General features: G+C 34.5%; 2 protein-coding genes across 4 annotated transcripts in view; one reads left to right on the forward strand and one right to left on the reverse strand.

The window, feature by feature from the left end:
* Window positions 1-259: 259 nt before the first annotated feature.
* LOC123533554 (serine protease inhibitor dipetalogastin-like) lies at window positions 260-4,138 on the forward strand. Of its 2 annotated transcripts, none has more exons than XM_045315219.2 (4): window positions 260-404; window positions 1,115-1,235; window positions 1,640-1,846; window positions 4,004-4,138. In XM_045315219.2, exons 1-4 carry the CDS (start codon window positions 365-367, stop codon window positions 4,074-4,076), a joined length of 441 nt encoding a protein of 146 aa, XP_045171154.1. In that variant the 5' UTR covers window positions 260-364; the 3' UTR covers window positions 4,077-4,138. The 2 variants fall into 2 exon arrangements, with proteins under 2 accessions (XP_045171154.1, XP_045171155.1); XM_045315220.2 differs by having other exon boundaries at window positions 1,118-1,235.
* Window positions 3,759-19,734, reverse strand: part of LOC123533553 (beta-glucuronidase-like) — a 39,477-nt gene continuing 23,501 nt past the window's right edge. The window contains exons 4-13 of one of the 2 annotated variants that reach the window (XM_045315217.2): window positions 16,304-16,446; window positions 12,664-12,857; window positions 11,851-11,997; window positions 10,900-11,075; window positions 10,402-10,587; window positions 9,947-10,096; window positions 8,351-8,435; window positions 6,698-6,874; window positions 4,554-4,689; window positions 3,759-4,354 (exon numbers count right to left, since the gene is read on the reverse strand). In XM_045315217.2, the coding sequence (XP_045171152.2) occupies window positions 4,227-4,354; window positions 4,554-4,689; window positions 6,698-6,874; window positions 8,351-8,435; window positions 9,947-10,096; window positions 10,402-10,587; window positions 10,900-11,075; window positions 11,851-11,997; window positions 12,664-12,857; window positions 16,304-16,446 (1,522 nt within the window). In that variant the 3' untranslated portion in view covers window positions 3,759-4,226. The remainder of the gene's footprint in view (window positions 4,355-4,553; window positions 4,690-6,697; window positions 6,875-8,350; window positions 8,436-9,946; window positions 10,097-10,401; window positions 10,588-10,899; window positions 11,076-11,850; window positions 11,998-12,663; window positions 12,858-16,303; window positions 16,447-19,734) is intronic. The other variant, XM_045315218.2, reaches the window with a different exon arrangement.

A 19,734-nucleotide genomic window follows, 5' to 3' on the forward strand; every position in this document is an offset into this window, starting at 1 on the left:
TAAAAGCGGTATTATTATATAAATGATTATTGTTACAGCCGTATCCATGACAGTAGTCTCTGCAGAACCTCACTTGTTGCGAAATAGAAAATGGCAATTTGCAGTTGGCAAGTGAAAATTAGCAAATACTACTAGCATCTGGCAAACAATTGGCATGCCTAACGTAGCAAATGGCAGTTTGCAAATGGCAATTTAGCGAATGGTAATTGACATATCCCAATCTACGTTCTTAAGTATGTGTTACCTGTATATAATTCTGGTTCCGCCTTTCCGTGACATTAAACTGATAAGATAAATTAGTGTCATATAACATTGTTGTATAACTTAATCCCGATTATATTCTCCAAATAGTTATAGAGTGAAAATGTTTCTTCCAGTGGCTGTTTGTCTGTTCATTTCACACGGTAAGATTTTCTATACTGTAAACTGAAGAGATTAGTGTTATTTTACCCAGATTTAGATCAGGGATGAAAAATTTGGTAGTGACTTACTCGAAATCTGATTCTTTGCAAAGTTTGTCTGTTTTACATAAAAGGTTTGAATATATCCTTTACATGTTTTCAATTATAAATGATTTGTTACTTGTGTGATAGTATTTCTGGTAGATGTTATTTCCATTTTGACTACATATTTCAGTTTAAAAACAAAACGCTGTCCTTTCAAACAATCAGGGCTTTGTGTGATTTCATTATATTAACAAAAGAAATATTTTGATTTGTTTTAATCAAGATTACTTTATAAAATCTTTATAAATGTTTATTTTATCTATAAAAATCATACTAAATAGGCAATACATTTATACGTGAATCGTGCATTGCCTCGATCTGCTGATTTTCAACCCATGGGTCTGGATAATAGAGTATATTTTGAATTTGACTCTGAAAATGAAATATGTCTATACATATGCTTTCAACACATTTATAGTATTTTAAGTAAATTTAATGTTGCTGAATATGGATTGACTGACTACCTCATTTTTTTCCAGGAACATTTTTGTGTAATATTATTCATCAAAATGATGAAATCTGCAAAAAAGTCGAACGTTTTATAATGGGACGGTACTGATTTTACATTTGTGTATATTCCGTAAAAATGTGTTATTTTCAAATTTCAGCAGTGGTTGCCCAGAGTAATTCCACGTTCTACGGATGCGACTTCATTCAGTCGTTTGCATCATGTGACCGTTTCATTACAGACTCGTATTGTGGAACAAATATTGTTACATATAATAATAGGTTAATAGAGCTACATATTACAATATGAATAATAACATTTTCCATTTTACTATTTTCAGTAGAATGTAAACTTATTAATGCTTTTGAATATTAAGCCTAGAGAAAAATAAAGAGAATTACAACGTATTAAAACTCGTCCTTTTCAGTTCGGCATAACATATGTAACACTATAACCAAATGACACTTTCTTCATGGAAAGATCACTCGTCTCTTTACATTGATGTGTCAGCAAACATTAAAGTTATATAATAAATAAAAACTGATATAGCCCTTAATATCAAGTCGAAACCCGTCTTTTTTCTGTAAATTAGCGTCAGGTCCTTTTAATTTTTCAATGCTGACTTCAGTTTTAGTTCAAGGTATTCTTAAAATAGTTCATAAGTAATGTAATTATTTCATTTCAGATGCGAGTTCACTAAAGCCCATTGCAAAGATCCATCTATTGATCTCTTGCACGTTGGAGATTGCAGCGACTTAGATATTGCTACTGCGACACCTGTTCCCGGAAATGAGGTCATCGTGGATTTTTTTTGCACGTCACTTAGTAAAACAAACTGTCCGACCGAAATAGAAAAAGTATGCGCTACGGACGGAAGGACATATAATAACTAGTACGTATCAGCGTGTGTCTAATTCAAGATACGAAGCGTTTGCGTGTCTTTTTGGTAAATAATACATCCTTTTTAGCTCCGTGCGGAGAGCACATAGACCTGGGATGACAAGGTCAATACCTAGAGGACACGACCCCTAGTATAGCTTAAAGGTCAAGGTTACACTTGGAAGTCAAACGCCAACAGTCGTTTTCTGTCCGCTCTATAACTCAACTATCCATCAAGGGATGTTAATATTATTTGACACAAATGTTCCTTCCGTGTTATGCACAATCTCAGATCCTTGCTCAAAGGTCAAGGTCAAGCTTTTAGATCAATGGTTAACAGTGACTGTTTTGAGTCTGATTTGTGCCATCTATTAAATGATTGCACAAAAATTCTCGATGATGAGTTGATGTGCCATAAGCTCCTCACTGACCATCCTATGTTAAAGGTCAAGGTCACTCTTGGAGGTTAAAGTTTAGCTGGGTCTATATCGTGTTTGCTCTATACAACTGCTATCTAGCAAGAGGTTTTAATATTATTTGGTGCAAATATTCCCCATAATGGGTTGAAGAGTAAAGAGCAACATACAGACACCGAGCTGAAAGGTCATGGTTACACTGAAGGTCAAATATCTTAGATAATTTTCTTGTCTTTCGTCCATGCATGTATATTTACATAACTTCGCTTAAACATTCATCATAACAAGTGGTGTCATAAGGACACAATAAAAATATTGGTGTATTTTATTCAGAATTTCTTACGATGAGGTAGATCTATTTGATTACATTTTCTCAGTTTTGCTACCACTTAAAAAATTAAATGTCATTAAGACAGTTTATAATATTGATACTTGTAAAAAGCAATTAAAAACTGTTGATTTTCAGATCGGCAAATTTAACGTTACATTGGTTACAAGGTACTAAATGTATCCGTTACTGTTTTCTATGTAAAATTGACAATGTGTAACATCTTTTTTTGTCAGAATTTCCAGCCTTTTACTTCTTGTGAGACTATTCGTGTCTCGAAGGTCTGTTTATAGGCAAAATATAACATGTCACAAGGTGAGAAAATGTGCAGTCAGTCCGGGGCTCGAACCCGGGACCCCTAGCTTACAGGGCGAGTGCTCTACCGACTGAGCTAACCAGCTATCTGACACATTCTCTCCATTTATTTGACCAAGTCCGTACCGTGACAAACAAAAATTATAGTTGACCAAAATGCAGTGAAACCATGGTCACGTGACAGAGAACAAATGCCGATATTGCATAGGAACTCAGGAAATACCTGATTTCACTTTCACACCCAGCAGCTCCGACACAAAGTTGGAAGCAAATAACGTTGATAAAATTCATCCGCAAACATTCCTCTTAACAATCAAACATAAATAAAGTATATATTTGGCATGAAAATGACCTTTACTATGAGGGAAAATGCTTACATGGACTACATTCGAGCGGACCGCGGAGGTATATCCGGCGAATTACTAACATCCTACCTGTTGTGGTATATATAACACAATATACCATTAGATTATACTGCAGTTGTTTGTTTGTTTGTTTTGGGTTTAACGCCGTTTTTCAACAGTATTTCAGTCATGTAACGGCGGGCAGTTAACCTAATCAGTGTTCCTGGATTCTGTACCAGTACAAACCTGTGCTCCGCAAGTAACTGCCAACTTCCCCACATGAATCAGAGGTGGAGGACTAATGATTTCAGACACAATGTCTTTTATCAAATAGTCACGGAGAATATACGCCCAGCCCGAGGATCGAACTCACGATCCCGCGATCCGTAGACCGACGCTCTACCTACTGAGCTATGCGGGTGGGTCACTGCAGTTGAGATCATTAGTCACCTTCCAGTGTTTGTATTTCATAGCAAATTAAATCTGTAAAAAGATCTTTTGGAAACAAAGAATGCAACCAAGAAGAATAATAGCAGACTTTATTCACATGTAATTTCAAGCTGAACTGTTCGCTGAGTGGTCTATCTTTCGGGAGTTAAGCTATTTTGTTACTTATATACTTTATCTTGTAATTTTCGCAATAAACTGTATTACTATATCCATTTTATACTAGTATTATGAGCTCTTAATGATATGATTCCTCATGGACAAAAAGACATGGGAAACTTTTGAGAAGACATAACTAACAAATTTGATTTTTTTTGCAGTTGTGAGTACGAAAAGGCAAAGTGTACCCACAGGGACATTGGCGTTGCTAGCTACGGTGACTGCCCCGTCTGAATGGAATAAATGAACCGCATAGCATTGTGCTTTTAGATATTAAACATGTTTTAAATCTGTTATGTATATTTTTATTGATGAAAACTATAACTTTTGTCTTCAAATCTTTAGCAGTGAAGTTGTACTGTGGTATCTCTCTCCATATGCAAATTATTTAAGCGAACATGTGTCTCCGTTGATCATTCTCGTATACCTATCACGTATCAAATGTCCAGACATTTTTGGTTGCCGTTGCCGCGTCAGTAGTCCTTTCTTGTTGCCCACCACACGCGTTATTCCTGTAAAATATTTAGAAATATTCTATAGATTAAGAAAGTATTTGAATTAGACAACGAATTGATAGACTTTAACATATTTCTAAAACAATTCTATTCTTATTATTAGGCCTGCATCGCTACATATTTCCTCAACTTTGCTTGACTAGCAAAATCAATGACTAGCCAGTAATACCTTTTATATAAGGAAATGCAGACTAACCTTGCACTGTCATAAAGTCTGCAAAGTTCCAAGGCATTTCCCCGACCAAGAATTCAGCTCGTAGTTTATCGAATGCTTTATGATATTCGTGTAGAAATTCTCGCTGGTATTCTTCCGTGAAAACGAAACTTGGTTCCTGTGTCGATTACATTACAATAAGAGTCATATCAAATTATTTTAATTAATTTTGATTAACCAATATTTTCGGTACGTCTTCAAAATAGATAAAGTAATGAACCTTTCTCATGAACTGTTCCGCATTTCGAAAATAAGGCAAGGACGTACGAACAAAGAATTCATACCAGAAGTCGTTGATGTGTCAAATGTCCTAACTCGGACCCTGTTCAATGAAAACTGTGGAAGCATATGACGCAACTAAGCAACATAATAGCAGACTTGGTTTGATTGAGTCTGTTCATGAGAGGCAGTGTAACGTGCAACATAATAGCAGACTTGGTTTGATTGAGTCAGTTCATGAGAGGTAGTGGAACGTGCAACATAATAGCAGACTTGGTTTGATTGAGTCAGTTCATGAGAGGTAGTGGAACGTGCAACATAATAGCAGACTTGGTTTGATTGGGTCAGTTCATGAGAGGTAGTGGAACGTGCAACATAATAGCAGACTTGGTTTGATTGAGTCAGTTCATGAGAGGTAGTGGAACGTGGAACATAATAGCAGACTTGGTTTGACTGAGTCTGTTCATGAGAGGTAGTGGAACGTGCAACATAATAGCAGACTTGGTTTGACTGAGTCTGTTCATGAGAGGTAGTGGAACGTGCAACATAATAGCAGACTTGGTTTGATTGAGTCTGTTCATGAGAGGATTGAGTCTACTCATGAGAGGTAGTGGAACGTGCAACATACTAGCAAACTTGGTTTGATTGAGTCTGCTCATGAGAGGTAGTGGAACGTGCATCATAATAGCAAACTTAGTTTGATTGAGTCTGTTCATGAGAGGTAGTGCAACGTGCAACATAATAGCAAACTTGGTTTGATTGTTCATGAGAGGTAGTGGAACGTGCAACATAATAGTAAACTTGGTTTGATCGAGTCTGTTCATGAGAGGTAGTGGAACGTGCAACATAATAGCAAACTTGGTTTGATCGAGTCTGCTAATGAGAGGTAGTGGAACGTGCAACATAATAGCAGACTTGGTTTGATCGAGTCTGCTCATGAGAGGTAGTGGAACGTGCAACATAATAGCAGACTTGGTTTGACTGAGTCTGTTTATGAGAGGTAGTGGAACGTGCAACATAACAGCAGACTTGGTTTGACTGAGTCTGTTCATGAGAGGTAGTGGAACGTGCAACATAACAGCAGACTTGGTTTGACTGAGTCTGTTCATGAGAGGTAGTGGAACGTCCAACATAATAGCAGACTTGGTTTGACTGAGTCTGTTCATGAGAGGATTGAGTCTACTCATGAGAGGTAGTGGAACGTGCAACATAATAGCAAACTTGGTTTGACTGAGTCTGCTCATGAGAGGTAGTGGAACGTGCATCATAATAGCAAACTTGGTTTGATTGAGTCTGTTCATGAGAGGTAGTGCAACGTGCAACATAATAGCAAACTTGGTTTGATTGTTCATGAGAGGTAGTGGAACGTGCAACATAATAGTAAACTTGGTTTGATCGAGTCTGTTCATGAGAGGTAGTGGAACGTGCAACATAATAGCAAACTTGGTTTGATCGAGTCTGCTCATGAGAGGTAGTGGAACGTGCAACATAATAGCAGACTTGGTTTGATCGAGTCTGCTCATTAGAGGTAGTGGAACGTGCAACATAATAGCAGACTTGGTTTGACTGAGTCTGTTTATGAGAGGTAGTGGAACGTGCAACGTAACAGCAGACTTTGTTTGACTGAGTCTGTTCATGAGAGGTAGTGGAACGTGCAATATAATAGCAGACTTGGTTTGACTGAGTCTGTTCATGAGAGGTAGTGGAACGTGCAACACCCCTCACGCCCCCTGGCATCGGCTTAAGCGGAATCCTATTAAATAAAAAAGAATGTACTCCATGATTCCAAAGAACCAAAGAGAATATAACAACTCGGAGTCCAAGTATGGCGAGACTTTTCATAGCCGCAACACGGCACTTAAAGTCTTACTAATCTATGGAGAAGATATGCACATACGAGTAGGTACCTGATGGAATCCGGCTATCGTGTCTGCACCATACTCGGAGACAATAACTGGCATGCTAAATGTTTGGTACCAGTGACGTAAATCGTTCTCCAGTTGTAGCTGAATCAGTTCAGTGTGGCCCACATCTGAATACCATGCATAATAACGGTTCACGAGAATAATATCTACGTACTGTACCTGCAAATAAACAAGTTTTTTTTTATTTTATAAATAATTTGTGCTCACACTGAATTCTTACTAAGTGCATATAGGTATTGTTTTTCTTGTTTTATTTATGACTTAAGCAACTTGCGCGTGTTAATTTAATAAATCAGAATTTTCCAAAAAATAATGGTGGAGTCGCACAGAGAAATAAAATAAGGCTTTTTTTATTCAAATTTCATTTTGACAGAGGGTACGATGTTGTTATCTGATAACGTAAAAGTAGTATGAGTAAAAGTACTAGGTTACATCGTAATTTTGATATGATTTTGCACTAAGCAAATGCGACAGGAAAACTCCTTCTTATAGAAAATACGTGACCCCTACTTTTCTCTTCATTTTCTATGAAGTTTCAAAATGAGATAATAATTTGTACTCTGAAGTGGGGTCTAGCATAATGTAACAGCTCTGTGAAGATTTTACATTTTATATAGAATATAATTATAGAGAATAATATTTAGTCCTGTTGAACTTAAAATGAATGTAAGAAGCACACACATTCAATCTATATGATACATAATTTGCTAAATATGTATGTTTGATTAAGTATGACCGCGCGATAATACGTAAAGACTGTAAAGAGATAGGATCTACGTTTTTGCATTTACTAAATAGGTATACGATATGTAATAAACAGATATATGCCATGTACTTATCATGATAAAAGGTTTTCATTTCATTTCAATAATGTTACAGACATTTTAAGTTTAGATTATATTTATGTAATAAAAATGTATATCTGAAAGCACATAGAAAACAAAATCTTTATGCTTAGCGTGCTTTTATGTACCATTTATGTTAGGCCTTAAAACTAAAAGTAGTGGAAAATGTGTGCTGATGTATAACAAAAACAGTTTTTTTCTATATAAAAAAACTGTTTTTGTGTATGTAAACATGTTTAAAGACCAAAGGAAAATTGCCACACCATGCAGTGATTTTAAAGGCCCTTGTCCCGTAGACAGATATCGCAACTATTAAAGAACAATGAACCTGAGTTAAATATTCAGATAGGCATTTTTCATTAAAATGAACTTCACCAAATTATATTTGGAAAGCGTTTTTTTAAAAAAAAAAAGAAATAGACAACATATAAAACATACGCATCTTTCTACGAAACAAGTGCAATGCCCTTTGTATCCAGGAACTGGAACCTGTAAAATGGCTACACTTCCAAACTCCTCAACACATCAACTATCTCGCCATAGTTAAACAACTGTTACAAGTCTTTGTTTTAATATATTTGCAATAATATCCGAGTGCTAAAATTGCTAAAATTAACGAAATAAATTGTAACTGTTATCAACAATATCAGTATCGGTGATTACAATACAAGATCATCAGTATCCTGATCAATGGTAAGCTTAACTTGTACAATCGTTTCCATACTTCTTATATGTTATACACTGCATATGTCGAGTAACAGCATTTTAAAAATGATATATAAACACTGACTGCAACATCTGTATTGTAGTCCTGGTTACAAACAAATGTCACTGGTCGTGTCGTGTCGAGAGATCGCACGTGTTCTATAACTTCCCTGTAACGAAAAGGCAAGCGTACGTTAAACTGTAATACATGTATATATCAGTTGTTTATAGCAGTGCAGAACTAAATCATAAGATTATCTGTCAATATAAATAGCTCAAAGTATTCACTTGGTAAACACTAATAATACTAGAGATGTGTCCACAGGATACAAATACTCCACTATGTGATTTTCAGACAGAGAGATGAGAGTAATGGCACTTCACAATAGAACATTTAGGCTGAACATTAGTGTGACCTTCGCATTGAGGGGTTGGTCTTGAAAGGGGCATGTCACCTTGTTATAGTAAATGTTCATCCACGCATAAAGAAATTTTGGACAAGACAAGAAAAAATACTAACTTGTTTAACCTTAAGTGTGACTAATACCTTTGACCTAAAGATCTGGGACTTGCACGTGACACCTTGATCATGTTTTTCGAGTTATTTTGATACCCATCCATGCATGTAGAATTTATAAACCGGAAAAATGACTTCAAAATGCAGAATTTATAAACCGGAAAAATGACTTCAAACGTTGACATTGACCTTTATGATAAGGTTTGAAAAGTAATTTGAAAATCCATGTACGAGACTGGACAAGGAAAAACGTCCCAATATTTGGCCTCCTTGTGCCATGACCTATAAGGTAGGGATCTGGATGCTGCACATGACACACAGTTATGGTTAATGTAGATCTATGTGCCAAGTTATTTGAATATCCATTCATGCATTAAGAAGTTATATACCATACAAAAATATGACCTTAAGTCTTTTAAACATTAAGAGTAACGACTGAATTTTACCAATAATTCTAAAAGTTTCCAAATATACTGATACAAATTTCAAAGAAAATTATGAATACTAATACGAAAAAGAAAGAACCGTGTTAAAATTAAATTCGATTACTAGCTAGTATTAGGTGCGTAGAACAAATGCTACATACTCCAAAGTTATTCCGCGGGACGTGTTACTTCTCGTACTTTCACATTTAAAACACGTTACGCTTTGACGTCACGTCATCCTAGTATATGCGCAATGAAATAGTGCTTCCCTATTTCGTAAACTTTCTTAAATGAAATCCATATCAGAATGGAAATAATATATAGCAAAACCATGTTTTAACATATCTTAACAATACTAATCGGTTATACACTGCGTGTGTAATACACTCGGGTTGCGCCCTCGTGAAATTATTTCAGGCGTATAACCTCGTCGTATAATTTCGACATGTTAAAACTTGTTTCTGCTATATATTATTTCTTAATAAATGTTTCTCTCAGCTTGATCACAAATTTTGAGCCAAATATGGAATCATTAAAGGGGGAAACGTCGCTGTGATATCTACAAAATAAGTCATGTCATTAAAACGAACAATAAACTACTGTCATTTGAACAACTGTAAAATGGAAAATTCCTGGAAATATTTTTCACACTAGTTACAAACATACCTACAACCTCCATTCATAGAATACGAGATAGGTTTAATTATATTGAGAACTGAATATAATGGTAGTAGCTTACTTAAAGTATGGTCCGGCTGCTGCCTTATTAGAAGCTGGCTCGTTGGCCACTGACCAAAGTATGACAGATGGACGGTTCTTGTCTCTCTGATACATCTCTGTCATAACTGCCTTGTGGTGCTTAAGCGACTTATTGCTAAAATTGTCTTCGCTACATAAACAAAGTAGAAGCATTTAGTGATTATAACAGAGAATATGGCAAAGCACTCATAAAATATATTCAGGTTCACAGTAAAGTAGATTCCGTCAACATTCTTCCAGACGAAGGTTAGGATTTATTTCAGGTAAATGGAAAGAAAAGGGTTATTCTATTTGAACAGGTGATTTTAAAACTATGTACCACTTTAGTATTCATACAAACATGTATTTAGAGATAGAATTTAGTAACGCTAGGTGCAATGCTAGATTGCGATGCAATGGTTAAGGTGCATAAGCGTTTGGTGCATTTTGGTTTACCTATCAGTTAAACGAATTTTCCCACTCTTCGATTTCTTTTTCTTGTTGAATGAATTAATCTTTGTAGCCTCATATTTCAAACGTGGTAACTTCTGTGATTTTTTCCCCTTGTTCTTCCTATGTTGTACACGATCTTTGCAAACAATCTTCTCGTTTTTGTAGCGACAGCTTCTCAAGCGTTTCGTTCTTAAAATCATTGTATTAGTAATGCGATAACTCAGTCATAATATAAAACTGGACTAAGTTTAAAGTGAAATTGAAAATGGTAGGTAAGCAAATATAAGAAAAGGAATCTTGGGATTGGTTTGGATGTAGATCAGTATTGGTGTTAACAATAATAATAATGAATACAGGTAATGAAATGGAAGCAGTTTTTTCTGTTCTTAGTAAATATGACAATGGTGAATTTGCAATAAGTGCTGGGGAACAGTGAGGTCGTATGTATTGTTAAGCAGCTGACTGGGCGTTATAATACATTAGAGTGTACACGCTACCCACTTTGAAATTCCAACGCCTGGACTCTCGTCGATGACAACGATACCTTGTTGATCTGCCTGGTCCATTATCTCTTCAGCGTATGGATAATGCGAAGTCCGGAAACAGTTTACACCCAACCATTTTAACATACTAAAATCACGAGCTATTAGAGCATAGTCCAGACCTTTCCCACGTATCTGTTTAGAAATGAATCACAAAATGACAACGAAATATCCTTTAGCAAATATTTACACAAATTATTTTGTCCGCGAAGGAGAAAAACTCTATAAGACTAATATCTTGTTCAAAGTATCATGTGTTCGTATGTATTTAATCTTGTACATGTATTACTGGGAATAAATAAGTTTAAACTAAATGTTATTCAACGGTTTAAATATATCAACATTCAGTAATTTGAGTGAAGTATGTCTTTGATGTTTAGATGCTAAGTACTAATAAAACGAATCTTATAAGTCAAAACTAATTTAAAATTTCTATTGTGCTGCTGAAATTTCGATAACGATTAGTATTCAGTAATTTGAATAAAAGGTGCTTTTAGATGTCAGATATTAATGAAACTTTACTTATAGCACAGCTGTAGAAGGAACGTATAATTTCAAGTGACGTTAAAATTTAACAAAAGAATATTTTTGTTTAGAGATGCCTACTGCATATGAAATTTGTAAGGTGACAAAAGTCTCAATATTTGTTTACAATTAAAACGGTATGAAATGACTTAGCTGTCATAACTCATTTTTATTAAAACTGTTTCAACCGTTTCGAAAAAATGACTAAATATCTCAATAAATTTTCATTATGGTTTACGCGGAAAGAAATGCAAATCATAAAGTCAGGGTCTACCTTCATATAGCTTATCCCCCCAGTATGGGAATATCATAATTTGACAAACCCCGGAAGGAAATCGTAGATTGCTAAAACTAGCAATCCTTGACTAATAAGCTTACAACGTACATCCGAGTCCTCGTGTTTGTTAACTCCTTGGCAGTAGAATGGTTGTTCGTTGATCATCAAACTGGTATTTGTGACACGTACTATTCGGATACCAAACGGCTGACGGTATACGTCCACTGTTCCTCTACTCACGTCAGTAACTGTCACCTATTGAATAAGATCTTGTAACATTAGCCACTGCCCTTTTGTGGCGTCTTTGTAAGCAAGGTAGGCGAATAATACGATTCAAAAGTACTACAAGACCTTTTAGATTAAATAAGTCTAGAAGAAGATCATTTGGAAGCACTGAATGCATCAAAGAAATTTAATAGAAGTCTCAGTTCGACTGAGACTGTTCTTGTCAGGTACTGAAAAGTGAAATACATCTCATGTACCCAACTATCAGCTTGAATGGAATTCAATTACAAAAGTACATTAAATGCGTAGTGTAACTGAAAAAGGGCCGGGAATAATAGCAACATTAAGTCGTAGTACCTGGCGACATTTTACGGCTACCACAAGACATCAGAGACTGCTGTTGTCAAATTTAAATAAGTCCACTAGTAGATTGTATCCTATGAAAACATGGATCAAAACCAAACAGCACTTTCTCCGTTTGATTAAGTCTGTTCACAATGTGTAACGAAAAGTGCAACACCCCTTACTACAGGTACAGACGCCCTTAAAACGTCTAGCTGAAAAGAAGTCGCCATATTCTCGCCATACTTGCCTATAAAATTATCAAAATATGTTGAATTATGTTTACTTCTCCTAAGTCATATTTTTGAAGAGATAATAATCTTACATTTCAATTAATACAATATAAACTATTACTTTCAATGTGTATAGGTATCCTGAACTGCTATAATTCATCGTATAAGGCCACCAAAAATTTGCATCTCCAATTTTCACAGTATCCTTGTATTTGTTACTGGTAGCTACAACATGATTCTCTTTGTCCACAACCTCCACCTTCATATTGATCAAATCAGCCTGTCCACCCGAATATATGACAAAGTTGACTATACCTGCAGTAGCAATAGGAAACTAGTTGGCGCTAAGCTTTATCTTCTTATTGATCAGATCAGCGTGTCAACCAGAGTGAATGACAAAGCTGACTATACCTGCAGTAGCAATAGGAAACTAGTTGGCGCTAAGCTTTATCTTCTTATTGATCAGATCAGCGTGTCAACCAGAATGAATGACAAAGCTGACTATACCTGCAGTAGCAATAGGAAACTAGTTGGCGCTAAGCTTTATCTTCTTATTGATCAGATCAGCGTGTCAACCAGAATGAATGACAAAGCTGACTATACCTGTAGTTACAATAGAAATCTAATTGGTGATAACCCCAACCTTCTGCAGATCAACCAGTCCACCAGAATATATGACAAAACCATTTCTTGCTGCAGTAACAATAGAAAACTATTTAGAGCTCGACCTTCTTTTTGAACAAATCGGCCAGTTCACCAGAATATATAACAAAGCTGACTGTACCTAAAGTAACAACAGGAAATTATTTAGCGTTATTCCCCTTCATTTTGATCAGATCAGCTTGTCGGCCAGAGTATATTACAAGCTGACTCTACATGCAGTAGCAATAAGACACTATTCAGCAATAACCTCAGCATTCTCACTGAACTGATCAGCCTGTCCACCAGAGCTGACTCTACATGCAGCAGCAATAAGATACTATTCAGCAATAACCCCAGCATTCTCACTGAGCTGATCAGCCTGTCCACCAGAGCTGACTCTACATGCAGTAGCAGTAAGACACTATTCAGCAATAACCCCAGCATTCTCACTGAGCTGATCAGCCTGTCCACCAGAGCTGACTCTACATGCAGTAGCAATAAGACACTATTCAGCAATAACCTAGCATTCTCCGAGCTGATCAGCCTGTCCCCAGAGCTGACTCTCAGCAGTAGCGTAGCACATCAGCAATACCCAGCATTTCAGAGATAGCTTCCACCAGGTGACTCTACATGCAGTAGCAATAAGACACTATTCAGCAATAACCCCAGCATTCTCACTGAGCTGACCAGCCTGTCCACCAGAGCTGACTCTACATGCAATAGCAGTAAGACACTATTCAGCAATAACCTCAGCATTCTCACTGAGCTGACCAGCCTGTCCACCAGAGCTGACTCCACATGCAGTAACAATAAGACACTATTCAGCAATAACCTCAGCATTCTCACCTTTTCTCGTTAATCTCCTGAATTTTATCTCCTGAATTTTAATCTAAAACAATCTACACTTGTGAAACCTGTCCCATGATCATGCGAACGACGCATCAAATAATTGTGGTGAACAGTTGTGCCAAGTTCTTTCAATATCTCTTGATGTATGTCAAAGTTAGAGCTGCATTGACCTCTCTCACGTGTGTTCCAATGGTCCTCCTTGACTGAATCTAGGGCGTTATATTTTCAAGGTCAAAAGGTCAAGGTCGGATGAGCGGCTATGTTTCATCATGACTCTCTTTGAAATAGTATTGTCCATTCGTCACAAAATATTCTTTTTGTAAATCATGAGATCGTTGTTAATACCGTTTTGCGTCGGATGTGTACACCCAACGCATTTTGGTACCACATTTTTGTAAACTACCAAACTGCGTTGAGTGTAACGTTTGGTAGTGACTAGCAAAACTCGGCCGAAGTTTGGTAGTGACTACCAAAATACGTTGCTACCATTCTGAGGTGCAGCACTGCTTATTTGTCTATGTATTTCAGAGCATTTTCCAAAACAACAACGGTCATGTTGTGTAAAGGTGTTGTAACTTTTCCCGTAGGAATGTGGAGGATGGAATGGGGTCGTCCTCCAGAAAATTTGAAATTTGTAAACTCCCTGAATTCTGGTAGATTTCCACACTGAAAATATGGTCATCAGTTAGCCATGTTTGACAAAGAAGCCTTGGAAAGCGACAAATTTCATCATACAAATGTAAAGAATCATTTTTAATTAAATACACATGTAATGAAATTCACTATGTATTTTTATAGAACGAAAATAGCGTTCATTTTCGCATAAACAACATTGGTGCAACAATATCAAGCATGGCCTTTTCTGCGAGATCGTCCCTGCAATCAGACATTATTATTTAAGGATATTCTAAATAGATATCATGGACACTCTGTCATTCACCAGGGGATTTTAATATTTTTTGGCACAAGTGTTTCCAATAATGAAACGACATGTCATGCGCAAAGCCCGGATCCCTAGCTCAAAGGTCAAGGTCAAACTTAGAGGTCAAAAGTAAGTAGACCTTTCTTCTGTCTGGTCTGTAACTCAGCAATCCATGAAGGGATTTTACAAACTTTTTGAAAGTTTAAACACCAATTCTATCAAAATCCATTAGTAACATATTTATCGTCACTATTTTGGCGGCCATCTTGATATAAAAAATGAACGTAATACTTATCAACTGAATTTCTCTAAAATGCACTGTATGCATTTTGTATGTTACATAAATGCTACAGTCTGTTAAACAAGTTCAAATGGAACGATAAATTTATCTTTAAGATGGAGTTATTTGTGCTTAAAACGAATTTTAATTTCTTGTAATTTTACAAATCAAGTATGATTTGAAACTTCTTCAAAACAATGACATGACATAAACAAAATACATTATTTGAAACAATATGTATAAATCAACAATACTGTATGACTTATCAGCAGGTATTTACCATTTAAAATGATGAAGACAAAATAAAGTGAGGAAAAAAACCCCTAAAATATGCTTTTGCTTCTTTGCATCATATATCATCAAATTTAGTAAATTATTAGTGAATTGATTGCATTTATTACATGACATGTTGTGTATATTTGGGTTCGATGAAAAGGGTGATAACTGCAAAATGCGAGACATATATCCAGATATTTTAAAATGAACATTCACACTGTACCTTATTCTTCATTGTTCAGCTGTGTTATACTGATATTCGACGATAGCAATCTCAGAGCAATGCACAAGTGGTGAACAAATGTCCATGAGGCAATGAAATACTCGTTATGATGTTGAAGAAAGGAAAAATAAGATCGCATCTGTTATTTCAGCTCCATAGTCGTATTGTCTTTCATTGTAATCAGTTTTTCATTGCAACACGGACATTTGCTTCTGTCTGTCACTCATAATTTATAAATAAGTTGTCTTGGAATAATTGATATTATGTCTAAAGCATGTATTGTAATAAATATTATATTTATCTTAAATAGTGACAGCAAGTGCTCAGCCAGTGTACACGTGTATACATCTATTTAAAATTAAATATGAATGACATGTCACAGTCTTTGCAGTTGTGTTGTTATAACCCTCAAATGGAAATCTCTTCGAACCAATTTGTGTTGCAATTTAATCCAAAAACAATTGTTGAGGTTACAACCTACGACAAAATTGTATATGAATTTTGTGAAAATATGAGTTAAATGAAATTCTATGTTGTAGAAAAACGATCTGTACATGTAAAACTATTACCATCATTTCCTTGTATATCAGTGATTATGTCAATGTCTTCTATATATGTCTTTGGTGTTGTATATAATGTCACGTGACGATGAATTCCCGCATAGTTGAAGAAGTCCATCTGGAGATTCTGAACAAAATAGCCCGAAGGATACCTGAAAATAACATGGAGAATTTTGAACAGAAAGAATAATAATTAAAAAAACGGAGGATATCTAAATATTACATGATCGTCTATTCATATTGAATTTATTAAACGTTTTGAATCAAATAATATAAAATGCGAGGCTCTCTGTTAAAATTTTGAGAAAAATTCTATCTAAATTTGTAAAGATTTGCTATATATATTGTCATATATCATTTACTTAGATGCAAAACGTTTGTGCAAAGTAAAAATGCCAAGTTTAGTCAAAATGTCACACTTTTTTGTACTTTACACGACTAATACATATAACGTTACTTTTAGAATGGAAATTACTTTTGAATTTTCTCTTCAAAGCAATGTTATAATTTTCAGCTGTACTTAAACTGTTTATTTTATAAGAATTCACTTCATCACATCCCATCAATAAAGTTGCATGGGGAAAAATAATTACTTAAGTCCTTTTTATTAATATAATTTACTCGACAATTATTGATTAAAGAAATAAACATATTGCATATTCATTTTTTTTCTACATAACAGTACATAACAGTTACATAACAATAACAATGGTGAATATATTTCCCTGATGTGTTTCATACACTGTATATTAAAACATATTTTTGATTTATATTATACCCTATAGTAATGGATTCTTCAATGTTACTTACATAAAATACGTTACCAAAATATCAAATGACACATTTATATGTATTCTTGCTAGTTCCATTAAAATGAAATTTTAGAACTTCTGAAGTAGCTTTTATCCTTAAATATAAAATAAAATTGTCAATATGAAACATCATCTTTATATTCCGTTACAAAATGATAATAATCAGTGGTTTTTTTGTTGTTTTTTTTTATAGAAAATGGGTTTCACATTAACCTTACCATGCACACGTTTATATATATAACTTGCATTTAAAGATTCAAAATAAACATTTATAGACAAAAATTGTTTTGTAAAGATTTGTACATAGCAATATATCAAAGCAATGAGTTATCATGAAGTGAATGATGCAAAATTGAGCTGAATTTGTTACATTTATTGTATTTTATGTTACTATTGCACAAAAAGTTACATCGGGCAATGTTTTTGTTTAATTTTCAAAGTTGTATATGAACTGTTTATTTTACAGAAATACACCTAATTTTTTGGCACGAATGAAATTGTTTTGTCTCAAATAACCGCTTTAATACCAGCGCCAGTGCGTGAAATATATGCAAAATCTTCCGCGCTCAAGCAGAACCGACGTGGCGCTCTGTTGCTTAGGATTCACCTCTATTGAACACGAGATCGATAAAAGAAAATTACAATTCTTTGGTCAGTTATGTCATCTAGATACTAGCAAAAAAGTAAAACAGATATTTCTTAACAGATTATTCATATTTTTAAAAAGCCCGAGTAAAACCACTGGGTTTATACCAGACATATACCGAATTCTGGGTAAATATAAGTTGTTAGATACTTTAAACAGATATATTTGTGATGGAGAATTTCCGGTATTTGAATCATGGAAAAAGACAGTGAAATATGCAGTACAGAAATTAGCGAACATAGAATTTGAAGCACGTGCATCAAGTGACAGAAGCTTGCACGAATTTTTCAGTATACATAGTGAAATAAAACCATGTGTCCCATGGCACTTTAGTCAAATATACCGGGATCAATTGAAATATTGTAGGACGGTAGTATTAGTTATTAATAAATTATTTTCAAGGCCATACATTGTAAATTGCCCACTCTGCAAACTGTGTACAGAAACTGTTGCAGAAACCTGATTTTGTTCTGTACTGAAAACGATACATTGAGGCAAGTTTTCTGGAGAAAAATACATGAATCACTACCAAATGAACTGTTTGTGACATTTTGCCAATTAAATTTCCGAAATCAAATACTGGAAATGCTAGCTGGCTTCCCAACTATGAGTATCAGCGATTCTCAAAGAACTTCCTGCTATAAAATAATTGTGCGCTTTATTCATCATCTCACAAAATCTTTGAATTTCCAGGTGCCTTTCACTTAAGGCAATACATTAAAACATAATATAGACAGTATACATATATTATGATTACGTTTTATAAATGACACTGTTAGACAGTATACACATATTATGATTACGTTTTATAAATGACACTGTTCGAAAGTTGTGTGTGACACACTGTATGAAACATCCTTTAATTAAAATCACATGCAGTGTAGTTCTATAGTGCCTATTAACTTATCTTATGTAAATATAAATGTTTGTGCTATTTCATTATGATAAAAAACTTTGAATGATAAAACATTTCCTGCATTATTTGCCTTTTAATCTTTCGTTTTCGCTCTAAGACAAATAAGGCACGGACATACTTATGATTAATGAGAAAATTCTTTAACATGTTTCATTATGTGGTCTAATATTTTCGACTTTCGAGATTAGGTCATTATCAAAGTGAATATGTTAGAGCTAATTGAAAAACGAAACTTAATTCATGTAGTTATAGTACGTGAAATATTTATGGACTATTAGAAACATTCAACATTTTTTCAAAGTCTGCATGCTTGATACAGTGCCATCAATAAGTTTGTAATGGTCAGTGTTTATTGAGTGTTTTTTGTATAAATAGAACAACACTGTTTTCTGTTTGAGGGGTTACAGCGGATGTATTTATTTGCATTTTACGTTTCATTACGTATAAGTAATACAGTTATAAATTATAATGCAATATCCAAAAGGACAATAATGAATGTTCATTCAAAATTGATGTATTAATGAAAACTCAGTAAAATATGTTTAATACACATTTTCTTACTAATTATGAAACTAAACAACTGCATATTGATAAATATTTACATGCCGTATGTTTTACACTATTATTGTTGTTTATGTACACTTAAAATAATATCATGGACTAGCTCTTAAACATTCATTATTAGAAATTATAAATTGTCATTTATCTCAATGTAAATTGCTTTTACACCTTATCATTTCTCATTTCTTTTGTGTTCAATAGATATGTTTTGTCTATGTATTATATGTTCATATAATTTCTTTATTATGATGTGAATTGTATGCTTCTCATCTTATGGTGGAATAAAAGATATATCTATCTATCTATTTATATGTATTCTTGCTAGTTCCATTAAAATGAAATTTTAGAACTTCTGAAGTAGCTTTTATCCTTAAATATAAAATAAAATTGTCAATATGAAACATCATCTTTATATTCCGTTACAAAATGATAATAATCAGTGGTTTTTTTGTTGGTTTTTTTATAGAAAATGGGTTTCACATTAACCTTACCATGCACACGTTTA

The sequence above is a fragment of the Mercenaria mercenaria genome, chromosome 12, assembly GCF_021730395.1.
Source record: "Mercenaria mercenaria strain notata chromosome 12, MADL_Memer_1, whole genome shotgun sequence".
In the NCBI taxonomy this organism is placed as follows: Eukaryota; Metazoa; Mollusca; class Bivalvia; order Venerida; family Veneridae; genus Mercenaria; species Mercenaria mercenaria.

Excerpts from the sequence above, each read along its gene's own strand:
- LOC123533554 (XM_045315219.2), top strand. The coding sequence starts at position 365 with ATGTTTCTTCCAGTGGCTGTTTGTCTGTTCATTTCACACG. Across the intron at positions 1,236-1,639 it reads ATTGTTACATATAATAATAG|ATGCGAGTTCACTAAAGCCC; the intron begins GTTAATAGAGCT and ends ATTTCATTTCAG. Across the intron at positions 1,847-4,003 it reads GGAAGGACATATAATAACTA|TTGTGAGTACGAAAAGGCAA; the intron begins GTACGTATCAGC and ends TTTTTTTTGCAG.